This window comes from Agelaius tricolor, unplaced genomic scaffold, assembly GCF_023055355.1.
Source record: "Agelaius tricolor isolate 1412-34295 unplaced genomic scaffold, bAgeTri1.0.p SCAF_19, whole genome shotgun sequence".
NCBI lineage: Eukaryota > Metazoa > Chordata > Aves > Passeriformes > Icteridae > Agelaius > Agelaius tricolor.
Window position 1 is genome coordinate 5524611 of NW_027269279.1, and position 19174 is coordinate 5543784.

At 38.7% G+C, this 19174-nt stretch overlaps 1 protein-coding gene across 5 annotated transcripts in view; it reads left to right on the forward strand.

Annotated features, from left to right (window-relative positions):
- The window catches only part of CHLSN (cholesin), a 125000-nt gene extending 109666 nt beyond the window's left edge, over nt 1-15334 (forward strand). For all 5 annotated transcript variants that reach the window (XM_071443996.1, XM_071443995.1, XM_071443997.1 and 2 more), the window contains 2 exons: nt 10561-10642; nt 14989-15334. In XM_071443996.1, coding sequence (XP_071300097.1) covers nt 10561-10642; nt 14989-15171 — 265 coding nt within the window. In that variant the 3' untranslated portion in view covers nt 15172-15334. The remainder of the gene's footprint in view (nt 1-10560; nt 10643-14988) is intronic.
- The last annotated feature ends 3840 nt before the right edge of the window (nt 15335-19174 follow it).

The following is a 19174-nucleotide window of genomic DNA, read 5'->3' on the forward strand; positions in this document are numbered from 1 at the left end:
TATCAATAGGATGGTTAAAACTTCTGTAATTTTTCACATATATGTTGCCACAATTATAAGTTGTATTAGCAGTACTTAGATGGGGAAAATTAGATTACATGTATTAAATCCATGAATACTTGGATAAAAATAGTTAAGGTTTCTTTGTCTGATTCTCTTTCCTGTAAAATAGCATCTTGATTTCCAAACCTGGTTAAGAAAAAATAATGTCTCCTTTTTTAATAACTAATTTCCAGTAAAATAAAATTTAGTATAAATGAATTTTCTTAACAGTTTATTAAATGTAGCCATTAGATATTTATCACTGGCATGCAGCTTTCATCTTTCCATAGTATTATACAAAAGAGATTGCATCTAATTGAATAATTAAGCAGCTTTAATATATAATTTCATCTGGTATTACTTTCAGAAACCTTGTGAGATATATAAGGGAGATTCAGAAGTCTTTAATAACAGACCAGTCTGCTTCAGGACTATATCCTGACAGTAAGGAGACATCATCACTCCTCACTGAAGTGCTTAAAACCTCACACAAGCACTTTGATCTTTTCCATTTGTCTTTGGGGAGAAATTGGAAGTGTTCAGGTCAGATAAAACCAGAATAATTAAAATAATCCATTTCATATACAAGTATTACAACAAACTACCTCTTGATATTTTTTAACTAAAAGCAGATGGCAGGGGTTATTTACTTTATTTTGGGAATATTTCATTTGCAGGGAGGTTGCATTGGGGGAGTGTGAGGCACAGCTTTTCCTCCCAGCTTCTGAAGTCTGCTCTCCCCTGGCTCTCCAAAGTCCCTGCCTCACTCCTGGCTCCAAGCCCAGGCATCCCATCCTTAACCCTCCTTCTGGCTTTGAGAAAAGGCATTTTGTGCTCACCCATCTTCCTCCATTCAGAGTAGGTTCTTGACATGGCAGAAGCACAGAAGGGAGTTTTTATGTTTTCTCTGTGTCATAAAATTCAGATCTGGGAGAATTAACACTGCTACTCACTTCCTCAAACACATTCAAACTATTCATCCAGTGCCCAAATACTCATAGTAGTGGTGAGGAGTTTTGTAGCTCTAGGGAATCATTTAGACTAGTCAGCCAAAGCCAGAATTAAAATTTAAAATGCAGTTGGCAATGATTATTAATCAATTAGCTCCAGGGAGCTGTCAAGGCTTCCTAACCAGAGTTAGAATAACAAGAAGTATTTTTGAAATAATAAAACTAGTTCCTTAATAAAACTTGTCTCCTCCTTCACACATTTATTAATAAGATGATGCCTAAAAAGGTATCAGTAATTACTTTTATATGAATGAAATTGAATTGGAATGAGAGCCATCTGCAGGAAGCAGTAATTGGCAGATCAATTTCTTTAAGCATACATGACTTGAAATCTTAGTAGTGCAGCACATATCACAGGGTATTGGAAGGGGGGAATCTTACACTGCCCTAAACACCTTGGTGTGACAGCAGATTTTATTATGCAGTGGGAGATAGCTGAATATCTCAGCTAAATCAAAAAAATGTGAGTGGGCTGTGAACTGCTGAACACTTCTAGGTTGATCTTGATATTGATATTGTCCCTTTGTAGAGCTCTTCTGCAAAAAGAAGAGTAAATGATTCTGTCAGGTTACAACCTGAGAGATTCAGATGCCATGGGGTCTGCAGCACTCCATCCACCTCTGCCATACCTCTGATGAATGCAGCTGGTATGTAAAAAATGACAAGGATGGCTGACATGTCCTTTTGTTTTGTTTTTTTTTTAAGGTTTCTATATATATTCTTGTTGGTCCAGAATAACTCCAAATGTGGTACTTTTCACATGCACTGTAAGAGCCACTTGTGGGATGGGTTCTTTGAAGAGAGCTACATTTTCCTGTAGCAAAAATGAACTTTGCCTAACTAGCCAGCAATAAAAATGTTTGGATTTCATTAAGAACAAAAAAACCCTGCAAATGTAATTTCTGCAACAGTGCATCAAGGGCTGGTATCCAAATTGGTAAATAGCAGTTCTTCAATACTGTCCTGAGAGAACCCACTTCAGTAAAGGGGCTCAGTAGGAATTTGACAATCCAGTATTTGACAGTTTGACAGTTCTATACCTACAGGACACTGCCATCAGAACAAGCCAGCTCTCTAGAAGAGTTACAGGGCCAGTCCTGCAGCACAGGCTCAAGGTTCAGCTTCCATTTGAGGGGGGAATTTCCCCTTTCCTGGAGGGTGCATGAGGGAGTCCCTGTATGCCACAAGGGATGGGATTGATTTGAGGCCAGCTCTTTGTCAGGGTTGTCAGGCAAGGAGGGGACACTGGTGGTGTCTGTTCACAGATGCTGCTGGCACCTCTCGTGCCTGGCCATCCTCCAGACTGCTGGCTGGGCTGGGTTTCACCCCTCACAGGTGACCATGGTCCACCCTCTAAGCAGCTCCTGTTCCTCAAAAACCTGGGGGAACCCCACTGGGAGAGGTGCAGGGAGAGGATTTGAATCTTGTGGGGAGGAGAGGCCAGCTGGGACTAGATCTGCTGGATGCTGAGGCAGCAAGGAAAGATGTGCCTGGTTCTAGGATGTGGTGCAGGTCAGCATTTGGCATCTCCTTAGAACCAGAGCATTGCTTTTCCTTGTTACAGTGAAATGCTGCTCTGGACTTTGGAACTGCAGAAATCCCTTGGCTGTGGAAATCCCTGGGGCTTTTGCAGAGAGAAAAACCACACAGAAACACCCAACCTGACAAATTGAAGACATCTGGGTACAGAAGGGCAGCCCATTTTCAGCAGTGCTGCTGCTCAGAGGCCCAGCTGGATGAGGCACCTTCCCAGGGTGCCAGCATCACTCTGCAGCCTCAGGGCTTCCTGAAACAGCCTGTGCAGAACAGAGGAACACAAACCTTCAGCTCAGTGTAACAGCACTAAATGGGTTCTTGGGTGTCCTGGCTGGTTCAGAGCAAAGCCAATCAGCCAACTTCAGTATCCAAATCCTCCTCCAAGTGCCCATTTCTTCATCCCTCCTTAAAAGCTTTCACAGATGAAGTTTCACATCAAGTTTTTTCTCTTCCAGCATTATTTTTAGCATTGCTATATGGAAAATCATGACACTTTCATACACTTCTTGTGTTTTATTAATAAAAAGTTTGGGGTTTTTTTAATGGGTTTTGTTGTTGTGCTTTTGTGATGGTGTACTTTTTTTGTTTTCTTGTTTGTTTGGACATTTAAAGTTTTAGAAGCTGATTTAAAATTTAAAAAGCAACAAAAATGAGCTCCTCATCTTGAATCTGTGCCTTTGCAGGAGTGCTCTGTACCACAATTGGACATTTTTTGGTATAACAGTAAGGGAGAAGAGAATTGACCATATTTGTTTTTTCTGGGTCTGGTAGCATATCGCTCATCTGATCTTCAGAAAGCATTTATATAAATGGACTTGTGCCAGGCTTTGGAGAGGATTTTATGTGCAGCTGGCTCCTTACATGATTTTCATACAGAGTGTGGGGCCCTCTTTATCTCCTCGTACCCCCCAGGATGTTCTTCATGGGAGGGAGCCATAACAGTTGTTTTCATTTTCCCTTTCCCTTATTTCTGGTGCAGGAATCAGTGTGACCAGAATTAAGTGCAAGAAAAGATGGACATCTGGAGAGGAGATGGGACTTTGGGATAGCACTTGCTTTGTATATTCCTTGCAGGAGCAGAACAGATTGGCTGTGAAGAGCTCAAATTCTATTTTTTTCTTCTTCTGTGATAATTCAACTCCTGCTTTGTGTTCTTTTTACGAATGTATGTAAAATAAAAAGCACATTTAGCTTAGAAATACAGTAATAGTAGCTGTGGGCTTTCAAGCCTGACCTTTTTGTTATTACTGAAAACAACACTAAGTTCTCAGCACATTATTACTGCTATATATATTTTTTTTTCAAATCAAAATGCAGTTTTGCTGCAGGTGGGCTAATGTGGATACCAGCAACTAAATAACTCTATCAGGAAAATAATTTTTAAAGAAATTGCAAAGGTTGAATGCTGTTGGCATTTGCAGGTGGGTTGGTGCCTGTGAGAAGCTGAATCGCAGGGAGGCACCTCAGTGTATTGTACCAGATGTAAGAGACAGGAGCTCTCCTCACGACCTGCTGCATGGTTTTGAGGCATTGTTACAATTTTCTGGGTCGACTTTTCTTCCCACCAATCATCTGTCTCATCTGTTTATACTTGAAGCTCTTCAAGGGAACGTCTCATGTTGCGTTTGAACAGAGCCTGCGGTGGGGGAGGAAGAGGATTTTGAGCTTGGCTGAAGCTGCAGGATGCAAACATAATATAAAACCTTACAAATAATGGCAAGTGATAAAAGTACATGCAATAAAAGATTAGCTCTGATAAATATTTTATGTAGATCTAATCAAACTTGCCTTTATGGCACAAAGGCCCCTTCCTTTCACTTTATAAATACTTTCTAAGAAAATCCTGTGACCTGTTTGCTGCACAGATATAATCAGATGCAATCTGTCCTAATACTGGACATCAGGACAAAAATGGGACACTTGAAAGCACATTTATTTTTTCCTGCATGTGTGATTCCTAAATTTAAAAAGAGCTTCCTCCCCTTCCCTTTTCACAAGTCTATAGTCATTATACTGTGTCTAAACCAGATGGAAGAATATATTAAAAAATGTTTTTAAACCACAGATTGAAAAATGGTGCCAGGATTTTCAACCAAAAATGTGGCACTGATTCTAAAATCTGTTGACAATTTTAGAAAGTTTTCTTTTGGCAAACGAGCTCCATTAGTGTCTTTTCTTTCTTCCAGGAAAATAAGAAAAACCTTTATCTGAGTCATAATTTAGTTAGATTCCAAACTGGATTTGAGAATATCAGCATAAATATATTAACTTTCTCTAGGGGTTGGAGTTGGGACATAAACAGATTAATCCATAACATGAGAAGAACGCAGTTAAAGGCTATAGTTGTCTCTTATGCCTAATATTGGGTCTTACCACAGGTCTGTGCTTCCAGGATTTTAACTACAGCCATTCCAGTCCAGTCTCAGAAAATCTATCTAGAATTTAAATTTTGGCCGTTCTTTCCAAATGAGGACAATCAGCATCACACACTCTTGAACTGAGATTTCTTCTTACATTGGATTGAGCAATGAAGTTCTCCATGAGGCAGCTTTCTAGGCATGCAGTTTTGTGTGGAACACCAGACATTCAAAAAACATCTTTGTAAAAGTAAATCCATTTTAAATACCCCTGAGAGAAATAGAAGAAACTCTGAATACCCCCAATAAAAATAAACGCTTTTACATTTCCCTTTAAACAATTGTACGTGTTGTAACTGGAGAAAAAATTATTATTCCTACTTCACTATATGCTCTATAAGGGCATATGTTAAACTTCCATCCACATCCATATATTTTTTATATATCCATATAAAACCTCCATCCATAAAATGTCTCTTCTCCCACAAGAGTGAGCTTATGCCAAATTTTTGCTCCCTCTGTGCTGCTTCCAGGGGTTCCAGGGAGCCTCTTTGAGGTGCAGCATTCCCTGCTCACCTGTTGGCCATATGTGCATTGGGCTCACCTCTGGACTGCCCTGATAACAGCATTCAGACTTTCCAAATTCAGGCCTTATAAGGGCAGTGAGTTGTCTTAAACCCCAGTGCATGGGGTTTTAAAGAGGCTGCAATTGTGTGCATTGCACTGTGAAATATTCCAGCACATCCCTTGAGTGCCAGGGGTTTCAGCAAGGCTTTAAATATCTTGAAGGGAATTTTTTGGAGTATGGTTGTTCTTTATTGAGGAAACACCTGTTATCCACATTTTATGGGTAGGGTGGTGAGCTCAGGAATGGTGCAGAGAGTTTAGGGAATAAAGGGTCTGACTTGATTCCTGCAAGCCTTAATTGTGTGCCATAACTCCTGTTCAGCCTCCCTTGGGGTGGAAGGACACAGGTGATCCTTAAGGACAGGTTGCAGAGTGGTGGATAATTGTGTATCAAAACAGAAAGGTACCCAGAGGAAGAATGTGACCATTTCTTTGTAGTGTTGTTGAGTGTTGATGCTTTTAATGTTTTCCATAGATCTTTTCTGTGGAGCTCTGACTTTGGTGCAGTGGGTCAGACCCGTGGCTCTGTCCCTCCCTGAGGGAAGCTTGGGAATGTCAGACATGGGATAAATCCCAGGAGAGCTCCAGGAGCCTGTGCTCTGAGCTGCTCCTCAGGGCTGGAGAAAACTTTCAAGTTAATTCCCTGATGCGAAACCTGGGCTGTATGCTGGAGAAATCCAAATTTGGTGGCAATCTGCTTTTCCTTGGATAGATGCTGAGGCTGAAAGGTGTATCCAGGGTGGGCTGCACTGCCAGGGGCAGTGGATGTAGGTGAGATGTCCTTGCATCTCGTGTGCTCTGGAAGGTGTCAGCAGTCACATCCCTGTCTGTCTTGCTGGTTTCTGGAGACTTGTCTCCCACCCAATAATTTTTTCAAGTGGAATCAGTAAAATGGTTGATTCTCAGCCCTGAGCTTTTCTGCACTCAGTGATTATTTGCTGGTTGTGACAGCTCTGTAGAGTTTTGTCTTGGCCAGTAGTCTCAGCAGATGCATTGTGTTGACTTCCTGAATCCAATTTGTAACAATAATGTTTTTTTCATACTGTGTTTCTGGAACCAATTTGCCTGCTTTCCCTTCCCCATCTCCTTCTCCCGGGACACCCCAGCGAGAGCTCTGCCCTGCACACTCCAGTTGCCTTCTGTTTGCCTCCTTCCACTGCCTGAATTCCAAGTTTTGGGAGTAGATTTATGGGAGATGACTGTAGACACACTAAAAGTCATTTATGAGATAGACCAGTGAGAATCTTGGGCAGCTTTTCTACATGAGACTCTCCTGCTAAAAAACAAAAGCCCAAATGTAAAATTTCCTAAGCTGCTTGATTTATTTGATTCATTTCCTCTGTCTATTCAATTTCAAAGCCATTTAGGAAGATCATTCACACAAACATTTAAGTTCTCTTTAACTAAAGTCAACCAATGTGCTTTTTCAATGAGCTGGAGCTCATGAGAAAGATTCAAACATTAGCAGTGTAAAGACGGCAATTAGTCTTTGTACAATATATTGAAAATTAGCCCAAGGCACACTGGAATAATACATGTTTTACAAATGTATATTTTTCAACCAACTCCGTAGTTTGTACTAGATCCTGACACAGATCATTCCAGAAGCTACCAAATGAATTCAAACTGTGAAAGAGGTTGCAGTTGTCTATAAAAAAAAGGGGTTTAACTCTAATGTGGTTGGTTTTGCTCTGTATATTTGATCACTCAAAGGAAAGCCTTTTTTCCTGCTGTAGTATGTCAAGGAAGCTTATCTGCATGTAAACAGCAAAATGAAATCTCTCTTGTGTTGTAAGGGTTGAAGCTTTCTAGTTTAGAAGTTGAGCATTTCTAAAAATGTACTCATGATGTCATCCTGATAACAGGAGGTACTCCTCTCACTTCGTCATGGAGTGATTCTTTTCCATAGATTTTAAAGCTGTCACAGGAGTAGGAAAAAGCTGCCATAATCATAGCAATCAGTGGAAAAGTTTTATTTAAATAACTGTTGGGGGAGCAGCTGTCATGTTATCTGCCCTAAAGATTGTGCACCCATTATCAGGAGTGTTTTGCCCACAGTTTGATAGGAATTTGGGTCAAGAGAAGGACCATTTTCCTGAAAGGGAAGAAACAAGCATTGTTGATTCAACCATGGAGGGAGTACCAGTTAAAAACTTCAGAGTATTTTCTGAAAATAGGAATACACCTATAGCTATTAAGGAAAATACTGTTTTTTCTTGTTTTAATAATGTAGTGTTTAATTCTAATAGGACAGATCACAAAACAAAAGAAATGCCATGTGAGGTGCTATAATGGACACAAATGTACTTTCTACAGTTGATTAAGTTAAAGTATTTGTTGTTTATATGAATTATTGTGGTTTATATAGAGCAGAAACTTTCAGGAAGACAAGCTAAAACTTTTGTTTGTTTCTGCAAGAGAATTCACAGGAGTTAAAGTCCATATGGTGTCTTGGATGCAGGAGTACAACAACTCTCCTTAACTTGTAGAAGAGAGCATATGGTTTTGGTAATAGGTTAATAAGAGCAATTAACCTTATAGTGCACTCATTTGTTGGTCTCAGTTGTTTATAAACTAGGTAATAAAGATATTTTAACATCCTATAGTTTTATAGGAGATTAAGTGAAATCAGGCTGTATTTTTTAAGCTTCAGTGCCAACAGTACTCAGGTGATACTGTGATAGAAACATAAAATTAGCAGAGTAGAAGATTCAGAGTACTCTGTGGTGTGTCCAACCAATGGGTATCATCACAAATGTTGAAATACTAGAATAGTTTAGAGAAATACGAACATATGTTAAAGGTTTTCATTAACAGAGGAACTGTTTTCCTGGGATGCAGTCACAGATCTGTCACTCAGCTTGTTCTTGTCACTTTGCAGAGACTGTAATATGGACTGTTTCCAGGCTTTATTTACATAGAAAAGAATGCTAAGCTTACCTTCTTCTTCTTGAGGATGAGCCTCATAAAAGAACAGGCTAAAAAAGCACCATCATTGCTTTATTTTGTTTGTTTTGAAGGACTTCCTGCAGAAGTCCCAGTTTCTCTGTTAGGAGCTGCTGTGTTTGCCTGGCAAACAGAATCAGTGGGCACAGGGTACAAATGAGCAGGTTGCTTTTGGCCCCACAAACTGCACCCACAAGAAAAGCCATTTTACTTCATTCTCTGTTGCCTCTTCACACTTCAGGTGGTGTCATTTGTTGTCCAGCTGGGCACCTTGCTGCAAAGACACCGAGGGTTCTGTGATTTTGTTTGAAGAGTACTTTGGGTTCTGGGCTGTGGGTGATGGGAGAAGGGATGGTTTCACCATAATAATGGTTTTTCATTTAATTCTATAACTTGTCAGCTTTTTGGCCTCCTGCTTTTGTGCAATATATGTTTTGAAAGCTTCTGCCTACTTTTTTGGTTACTATATTATTATTCCAAAAGAAGCCTCTAAACCAGCTCATCTGTAGAATTTAGCTCAAGCACATAAAGGATGATATATTGTGGTTATTGGTTTTGTCTGTCCTTCCTGATTTACTGTTAATTGTCTGATGTTTACCTTATATTTTGGTTATAAGGTATTTTAATATTTTTACCTGATGATAACCCTAATGAGCTGTGATTCTTTTTCTTTATTCTGAATTTGAACATCAAGACAATAATTTCTTTCTTTAGGTTTTCTTCAGAGGCTTCCATGAAACCTTTCTATACAAATTTGTGGTCTCATTTTTTTTCTCTTTCATTGAATTGACTGAACAATGTATTTGCTGGTGCAGCATTCACCAAAGATGAGGACTCTTTTGCTTTATTAGTCTTGACAGTGTTTAAACAATACTAATTCTCATACCCAGCTGGCTTTTCAACTGATTTCTGTGCTCTCTATTGCTGTGTAAAACAAGCTGGAACATTAATGGCATCTTGCATGCTACCCTCTGGAGACCTACTTTTCTTTAGAGAAAAATCTAATAAATGTGAAAGTTTCTCTCAGTTTTCTCCTTATATTTTTTTTCTTTCTTTTCAAATGATATTTTAATTTACTGTCAGATTTTGTACATGTCACAATATTAATTTTCAGGCACATTATTTTAAAAAGTAGTCTTCATTTTATAGATAGATTTACTGGTTTGCTCATTTTTTAATATAAATAAATGCCTTTATCTAAACCAAAATATACCAGCTTTAAAAACATGTTCAAGATGCACATGAATGTGCTATTTTAACCCAGCTAAAATTTTGTATATTGAAAATGTGTTTGCCAAACAGCCAACAAACATTTGCAGATGTTAATCATTTGTTCAGCCTCTCACTTTTAACAGGATTGAGTATTCTTCATGAGAGAGAGAGAGAGAGACATAAAACCCCATTTTTCTAGCCTATAAATATAAATATTTAAGTCATGAATTTAGACAAGCCCAAACCTTAAAACATTTTCTGCTGAAGGATGAATTTTGTCTGTTTAGAGCAGCCATCTGTGATGGGCTGCAGCCATTGCTGAGGTGACCATTGTAGCACAAGTCCCTCCTTCCAGTCCTTCAGAGGCTGCTTAATTTCATATAAATTTCAGTTAATTGTGAAACAGCAACTTTCTGAAACCCAAGCTTGATTCTTGCCCCCTGCACCTCCCCAGATTCTCAGTTTGCCCTGCAGCAGGGGTAAGGATTTGGGGTGCTCCATTGTCCTGGTCAAATGAGGGCAATGGCCTGTCATAAAGGACTGGCCAAAGCTGGGGGGTGAGATTTGATATTTAACTTCAAGGAATCAGTCCTTTCTGAAGAAAATTTCTAACCTTCTTGGCTATAATATCTCCTATAATTTTTTGCAGAGAGGCCAGGTGGCCCTGTGCAAAATGTGTGCCAGTGTCTGTGTCCCACAGTGCCACAACACTCCATGTCATGCATACAAAGTCACTTGGAAGCCTTGTAGGGAATATTTTCTAAATACAGAATGTTTTGATATCACAGTATTCCATTTAAGTAATTTTTTTTCCCCCTAATTTTCTACAGCTGGTCTAAAAACCCAGAAAAATGGAAGTTTCAGAAGACAAGACAGACGTGGCTTCTCCTGCATATGTATGATAAAGAGAAGGTTTGTATTGATTCTGCTTTTTCTCAGAAAAAATATGATACAGTCTTTTACATTAGTTATAGCTATTCTTTTTTAACCAAAACTTCCTAGTACTAGCCATGCACTTGTCCCATAATTTTTTAGTAACTTACAAATTACTTTGTTTTTAACCAAGATGCTGAAGCATTTTAATTGCTTGTCGTTGATCTTTTTATTTTGTTGGCGATCATTGCCCTGTGCATGCTACATTTTTATACTTGATATATAGCAAGCATAAAGAGAGCAGATTTGTGATTTATTCAAATCAGGGGTTTGCTGAGAATTTGAGTCATATCCTTAGTTTGAATTTCCTAATGTGGAACCCAATACTGCAAACCACAGCTCTCATATTGTTTCAGATATCTCTGGGCTCCATGGAAGATGTACAACCATATTGCCAAGATGTTAAAATAGCTCTCTCATTTAAATATAAGTGAAACCTGATGTTTATTGTGAAAAGCATAAAGTATAACCAGAAGCCAGGCTTGAATCCATACTGAAATCCGTTCATTTCATAACTTAAAACACAACATAAATTGAATTTCCAATAAGTATCTGACCATTGTGGTATCAAATGAGGGTGTCAGGTCATTCATTTTGTTGTGCAATAGAACAAACCTCTGCCCATTTGCACAGTGCCTCACTTATTGGTTCATTTTGTTGACATTCAGTTAAGTTTTGCTGATTTTTTTGTGTGCACTTGAACATTTACTCATACCAATCATCCTGACCCAAATTAGTCAGCAGCTCTAAAGCCAATCACCTGACTTTGGGTGTTACCTTTTTAGACCGCCAGATAATTAACAACAGAGTTTCATGAAGGCAAAAATGTTCACATGGTGTAAATACTTTAAAAAAGATGGGTTGCAGAATACAAATTTGATTTTTGGTTCTGGGTTGTTTGCTCTATCTTCTGTTTTTTAAGTTCCTCTCTTTAAAGTCTTTATCAACCTTTCAAAATCAGTGTATGCTCTTCAAAGCTACCTAGAAATTGTTTGGCAGGCAGAAGGATGTTTTTACTTTTTTTACCTGTTTACTTTGGTTTTGTATTGAAATATGCTGGGACACAATGAACTGTAAGTACCATTTGTTTTATGTATCAAAATACAGTTTAACTCCTTATTTCTCAACACTGAAATGAAACTTCCTTTTTCTTAGAATTCTGCTGGAAGTGCTCTGATTTATTTAAATTCACATATTTTGTAGTTTAATAATCAGAGGAGCATTGAATATGAGCTTCAGAGAATGATTAACATCTGCATCCAGATTTAGTGAAGTTAGTAGAACTGCTCAAGTGCTTATAATTAAGCATATGATGAAGTCTCTTTCTTCATCAGGACCATAGGGAGGGCACACCCAGCTTCTTTTGAATATTTTTTTATACCCAAATTCAACTTCCTGTCCATTACAGAATGAAATCTGTTGGTAATCCAAGCATGACTAAAGTACAAAAGGAGACAGAAGTTTCTTTCCTTCCTAAGCCACATCTTTGATCTCATGGTGTCACTTGGATGCCTACTGAAGAGCCATACAAAGGCCTGAATTGAGTTTCCTGTACTGATAGGCCTCTTTCTGTAAGAAATAAGTTGAGGTTTTAAAATTTGCTAGATAAATGGTGTTTTAAGCTCCTTTAAAATCCATCTGGTGGCTGGCTGACAGCTCCCAAGCCAGGCCTGTGTACCTATGGTGTGTATACTTCTCCAGCACCCAGGATTAAATAAACACTAGGTTATGTGTTGGTCTTTATCATCTGGCACAGCATTTTTAGGAAGTTACTAGATCAGTCTTCAGCCTCTAGACTTCAGGGTGTGGTGGGGTGGCTGAGGTTTCCTTGGGAGGTGACCCAAAATGCAGCCTGGCAGCAATGAGCTGAGCTTCTCTCTGCTGGTGTCTGTGTTTGCTTTGCAAAATATGTGGGTGTCTGCAGGTCTCCAGGTCTGAAAATACAGAGCTGCAGAGGGTCATTTAAAAGTGATAACTGTTCTTTTCCTGGTACTCTTTCCTAGTGTTTCCCTGCTTTTCCCAAAGACAGGAATTATTTCACTTGGGATTATTTCCATATTAATCAGCTCCAGTGTATATTAGGAAGTTAGGACAGAGGAAAGATTGGTGTGTGAGAGAGAATAAGAAACAAGTAAAAGGTCAAAACATTTTAACAAAAGAATAATAACAAAATCCCATAAGCCTGGCTTTGACTTCCAGAACCATGCTGGGAGATCTTGATCTCCAATTTCAAACCAGCCTTGAACTGACCTTGGAAGAAGGATTGTGTTCCTCCTTGGAAAACCTCACCAAGACCCCTGAAATTACTGCTTTTGTACTACTGTATTTGAAGAATTAAAATTTGGATTTCATTAACTTTCTTTGTGTGTTCCAGTCCTTGCTATGGCTCTGCTGTCTGTGTAAGTCAGGAGGAAATATGATCTTACCTTGCCCGTGGGGTGCTGTGTTGTGAGCTCCTGATGAAATAAACCTCAGAGCTGTGTTATGTTAAAGGAAAAAAAATCAGACTTTTTGAACACTAGGACACCCTTAGGGCCAAATGCTAAATGTTTTCTAGGCTTCAGGCAGCCTCATGTTAAGTCTGCACACTTAGGATTTCTAAATTTAGAGCAGGCTTTCAATTGCCCCCTCAAGCAGTTTGCTGAAATGATATAATAATAACTGTACTTCCACAGGTATGTCTATGCCATGAGCTCTGAGAACAAGAGTTGTAAATTACAGAGGTAATTTGGCCAAGGTTTGAAATATGGAAATGTTGCTGACTTTAAAAGCTCAGCACTGAATATCTACATTAAAGGAACACTGTCACACTGGAATTGTTTGTGTCTAAATGGGTTCATCTGTTATTCATGCCAGCTTATTGTGAGTGAAAACTTTCAAAAATATAGATATTTTTCATTGTGTTTGATTTGTATAGTATAGCAACGCTTCATATATCATCCATTTCAGTATTAGTCATTGTAAAATTAATATTTCTTTTGTAACTGCATTGTTTCTTTAATGCAAGAGTGTTTGTGTGAAGAATTAGAAGGCTTTCCATAGTGTACAAGTTACAAGGCTGAACACAGACTGAAGTTTTGATTTATTACTTTGTAATACCCCTGATTGATGAAGGCAGTGTTGGAATATTTTTTCTTCCTCTTCTTTTGGAGTGATAGAAGTTTTAGTGATCAAAGTTCGGCTGCCAAATGTCCATGGAGGAATAAGTTGTAAATTAAGTGTCTGTTGAAGCTCTGTCTTCTCTGAAATGTTGATACTTTGCAGAATCGAAACCGCCCTCGAATAATTACTCTCGAATCCTTTAAATACTTACGTATGTGTTTAACTTAACTCATGTCAAGTTATATGTGTAAAGTTAAACATGGAGAAACATATTTGCAGGGTGAGATCATTTTAACATCTCATGATTCACAGCAAAAAATATCCTGTTATTGGCTGAAACCTGCTCCACAGATACACAACATGAAGTTGAGATCAGTGTAGGTCCGTTCACATATTCCTTTTGAAAGTACTTACTCAGTATGAAGTACTGAATAAATCCTTCCAAAGTCCTTGCTAAATTATTGTCAAGATTAATATAATGATCATTTAAATTGTGTGTTGTAACAGATAAGCTAAAACTTAATCTCTGACTAGTTAATTAGAAAGGGAGTGAAATGTGGATAATGCAACTGTAGATGACTAAAGTGCTTTTAATGTTAGACATGTTGGTAGAGCCTATCAGTTTTAGTCAGCATGATTTAAAAATTATTTCCATATGTCTGAATTTGAGTTTGTTTTTCAAATTAAATTCTAGTCCTTTGTATAAGCATTCTGTCAAAGTGTGCAGTGGTGGGTGGTATCTCATCTTAGCAAACAATTTTTGAGTGAGGGGAATTCCAGCAAAATTCTTTCCTCAGACATATGCATGCAATTCTCACTGAATTTAGTGAGATTTACATGTGTGTTTCCAAAAGGAGGGTTTGGCTAATGTGTTTTGTTTTTTTCTTCCACCAACCCTCAGAGCCTTGGGCTCCCTGTCAGGCAGTGTTTGCATTTGCTGATCAGCGTTTCCACATCTGCTGAGCATTTCCTCTCAGATGCTTTGCCCATCTGAGCACATGACAGTCCTCTCACCAGAGTCCATCCATCCCTCCTGGCAGCTTGAACCTTGGCAGGAAATATTTCCACTTGGATTTCCACTTGAAGTTGGACTTTGGCAAACACCAAAGCCTGTGCCATTCTCCTGATTGTCTTTCAGGTGATGCTGTGATGTGATTGTGAATACGTATTGAGGGGGGAGATAATAAACCTCTTTTTCCTTCCTTTTGTTTTTTTCTTCCAAGGTTCCAGACAAGTATTTCACCATTTTACTGGATTATCTGCAAGGGCTTCAGGGCAATGCACGAGACAAAACTGTGCAGAAAGCTGAAGCTTTTATGAAGGAATTTGATGGTTCTGATGGAGAAGACCCAAACGTGCTGGGGAAGTGTGAGCGCATCAGACAAGTTCTACAACTGCTGTCCTGAGAGTTTTTCTGTGTCATAATTGTTGTCTGGTGAGGGAAGAAGAGGATGTCACACAGTGAGGCCGTAAAGAATTTGTAAAACTAAATTTTATGCTTGTAATTTTTTCCAATTGAAAATATTCATCGTGTTTTGAGGTGATGAAATAAAAATGACATATATAGTCCATAGTCTTGCTATTAATCTTATTGCAGCTCTTTAGAAGAATAAACCTCTCTCCCTCTCATTAGTTTTTCTACATCTCCCCCTCTAATTACTGTTAAGTATGAGGAACACTGCAGCTCTTAATACAAAGAGCAAAGGAACCAACATAAAGCCTGGAGGGTCTTTTACAATGGCAGCTTTTAAAGTGATTGTACAGTGGAGTGTGTGCTCAGCCAGCTGTAATTTCTCACTTTCAGCTTCAGAAGGATGTCACTTGGATTTGGGAAGGATCATTTTCAATCTGTTGAACACAGGTTGTATAACACAGTTGCTTATTAGTACTTCACATGGTGATCTGGAGATACCATCAGCTTTGTTGGTTTTCTTTTTATATTTTAAAGTTTTCAAATGCATTAGGGCAATTGTTTAGTTACTCAGATAATGCACAGATGGGAACAGATCAAATCCTTAACTATATGTGGTGAAATCATCACATTGTAGCTAAAATTAGCCGACAATCAGAAGTGCTGTGCTGTATCCAGCCTGCCAATGTTGCATTTTCCTCTTCCTCTTGCAACTGGCATCCAAAAGAGTTAATTCATGCTCATTCCTTTTGGCATGGGACGTTTGGCTGTTATGAATGTGCTGAAAGTGAGGCTTTCAAGTAAAAACCAAGGACATTAATTACTCAAAGTTGGATGATTGGCTTATTTAATAACACTGGTATTCAGACAGAGTTCTTGACCTGATTCTTTAATGTTTCTGCAAACATTGTTCATACTTTATTAATAACAACTGTATGAAAAGTGTGGTGGTGTAGAAGAGTGGCTGTCTTTGGGAATTACAGCTTTAATTTGGGTGGGTGAAGGAGGGGAGGATCTGTGGAGGATCTGCAGGCCTGATTTTCCAATAAGAAGCATTTGAGTGGATTTGACAGCTTTCATCATCATGGCTTAGTACAAATCTTTGAAAGTATGAAATGTATTAGTAATGACAAATAACTTATGCTTTCTGACTTACTGAGGAGGATGTTTTCAGGCAAAAAAAGACTAGAAACCAGCATGCCCTCCTCTAAAAGAATAACTGGGATGGAGTTTGGCACAAGAATGGGCAGAATTGAGCAGCAATGTCCAGGTTCTTCATTGAGCTGCTGACAGTGCCTCAAGGCACAGCTGGATGAGGGCTGCAGAGGAGACAGAGCCAGAGCCTTTCTGAGCTGTATAGCACTGATCTTCCAGTGAGAAACCTGCTGAAAAGGATCTGTAATAAAAAGAAGTGATCCTGACATTTAGTGAACTCATAAAGATCATTGGGGTCATATATTTTACATGTGAGAATATGCAGCTGGGAAAGGCTGCCATCACTCCAAGCAGAAGCTGATATTTGTTTCTTTCCATGAGGGAAAAATAGGAGTTTTTCAGGAATGAAGTTTTCAAAGTATCTTTTTGTGAATTTATCATTGCATGTTAGATGTCAGAGAAGAATTTTTGTTCTCCCTCAAGACATTTGAACATCACCACTTTTGATTTCTCTGTCACACAAAAATGTGAGTCCTCATTGTGCACTCAATATACCTCCTAGCTTAAAAGCACGAGCACATTGCAACTGCACTTTGGAAGAGAATTGTAAAAAAAGATGATGAAGGTAAGATCTGGGCAAAAATATGGGAGCATTTTATGATTTTGACATATTTGGCAAGATTTGCCTTTCTTGGACCTTAGTTCTGATCGTGTATAAATGCTGACAAATCTGTAAGAAGAGAAGCTTTGTAGATCAAGAATGTCATGTTTCATTTTATATCAAATTAATATTAAAAGCAGGCAAGGCCTGTCAATCTGGAGGCCATGTGAACAGTACTATTTGCAAAAAAAAGTTGGAGCCTTTCAGCAGCACAGTAATGGACCCCTGGGAGTAGGTCATGCTCTGCTCTCCTCTTCCTCAGCTGCAGTTCCAGCTTTCCCTTCAGTCCCACTGATTGCTGGGAGAAGGTCATGGTCCTGGGGCTCTGCTTCTTGCAGTTATGGAACATTCAGAAGCTACAGTTGAAGGTAATTATTGCTGTGGTTGTGTTTGGCAGAGAAAGCAAAGCATGGTGCTTCCTGCCACGTGCCTTTTGCTGTAGGTACTGTCCAATAGTCAGAGGGGTCTTGATATTGGGTAAAAGATTTGTAAAACTGCTGCTTGGTGGTGCTGTGTCTTGCATATCAGAGCTCAATGTGAAATATTCTAAGAGTTGTCTAATACTAGTGCAAATAGAAAAGGACACTTTAATTACATTTCATTTTTTTACTTTGCACCTTTTCTTCAAGAATCTTCAGCTGTTTGTTTTGGCAAGCAAGTCATCTTCACAACAGCCAGGAAATGCAAGAACACTCATTTTTTGGAGATCTGTATTGCTAGACCTGTTTAAAAGACAAGATTGTGAGGACCCAGAGAGCTTATCCCACAAACTGCCAATGCTGTAGTGGCTCTGGCAAGCAAATCATGCCTTGTCCATGTGCTATCCACCACACCAGCCTCTGCTTCCTGCTCAGCCTGGCATTTTCATCCTTGGATTTACATTATGTGATGAGTAAGTCTAGAAAAATCTCCTCCATCGTGCATTTTAAATGATTTATCTTAAATTATTAAGTGTGCAGTCAGTTACTGAATTCCTGGAGCTGGTTGGAGCTGTGTGAGAAGATGTCATCTGGCACTTTATTCCCTTTTTGTCATGTACAGTTTTCAAATCTCAGCATTGCTTGTATCTTAGGCAATCACATGGGCACAGATAGGACAAAATCTTGTCTTTGCCTCTGTTTGAATCAGTCTGCTGTGTTAATAAAAATTGCATCCCAGGCTAGAAGTAGCAGTGTGTACAGAATGACAAATGACATCTTCATCTGCCTGCACTAATCGCCTTCTCGTTGAGTTAATCTGCATTGTGTGGCTCTGGCTAGCAGAATGCATGTCCTAAGAGAATGCTGAAGTCAGGGCTTCCAGGCAAAATAAAGGAACACTAATTACTTAGAATTGCTTAAAGCTGGAACTGTGTCTCTAATGGAAATACTAATTACTCAAAATTTGACAGTGGAAGAATTTCCCTTTAATTTGGCTGATCCTTGCTATGGGTTGTGTATCTATTTGGTTCTCCACTGTCTGCCCACAATTTTATCATCACCATTGTAAAATTACTGTGTAAATGAATCGTGTTTGTATTTGGAAAGGGCATCTTGGACTTGTTGAATGTGTAGTTTATTTCCTTATTTCCTGTCACTGGAAAATTGCTGTGTTTCTCTTCATTTTAAAGCAAGGTGATTATTGACTCATCTCCCATTATTTCAAATAGCTTAGAAATGCATATCTTTGGTTTGAGCTTGGGGGTTTTGATTTTGTTTTGTGGGTTTTTCTAAATTTTGCCATTGAGTAAGGCAAAGTAAAAAACATTAAAATCTACTCACATTTCTGCAAACCAATGTCAAAAACAACAATCATAAAATAGATTTAAGTTGCAAAATCAAGCACTCAGAAAATTAGAAAACATAAGACTGGAAATTGTCTGTGTAATTTAAATTTTACTCCTTCATGCATAAATGGTAGGCTGGAACTTCTTAATTATGTCATCAGGGTTGTGTTTTCCTTTGTGTGCAATTGGTAAGTTATTTATTTAGTGTTTTCCTTGCAGCTCTGCTGCTCTTCTCATTTTCAAAAAGTAAGGTCTACAAAGCAGTCCCAAAGCCAGAGAAGTAACTTTGCAGTTGGGCTTTGATCCTGCACAGAAATAAGCAGGAACTTTCATTTTCCTTTGGTGAAGGAACTAGTCATAGCTGTTTCATCACAAATATTCCCTTTAAAACATGTTTTAATGTTCTGATTCATTTAC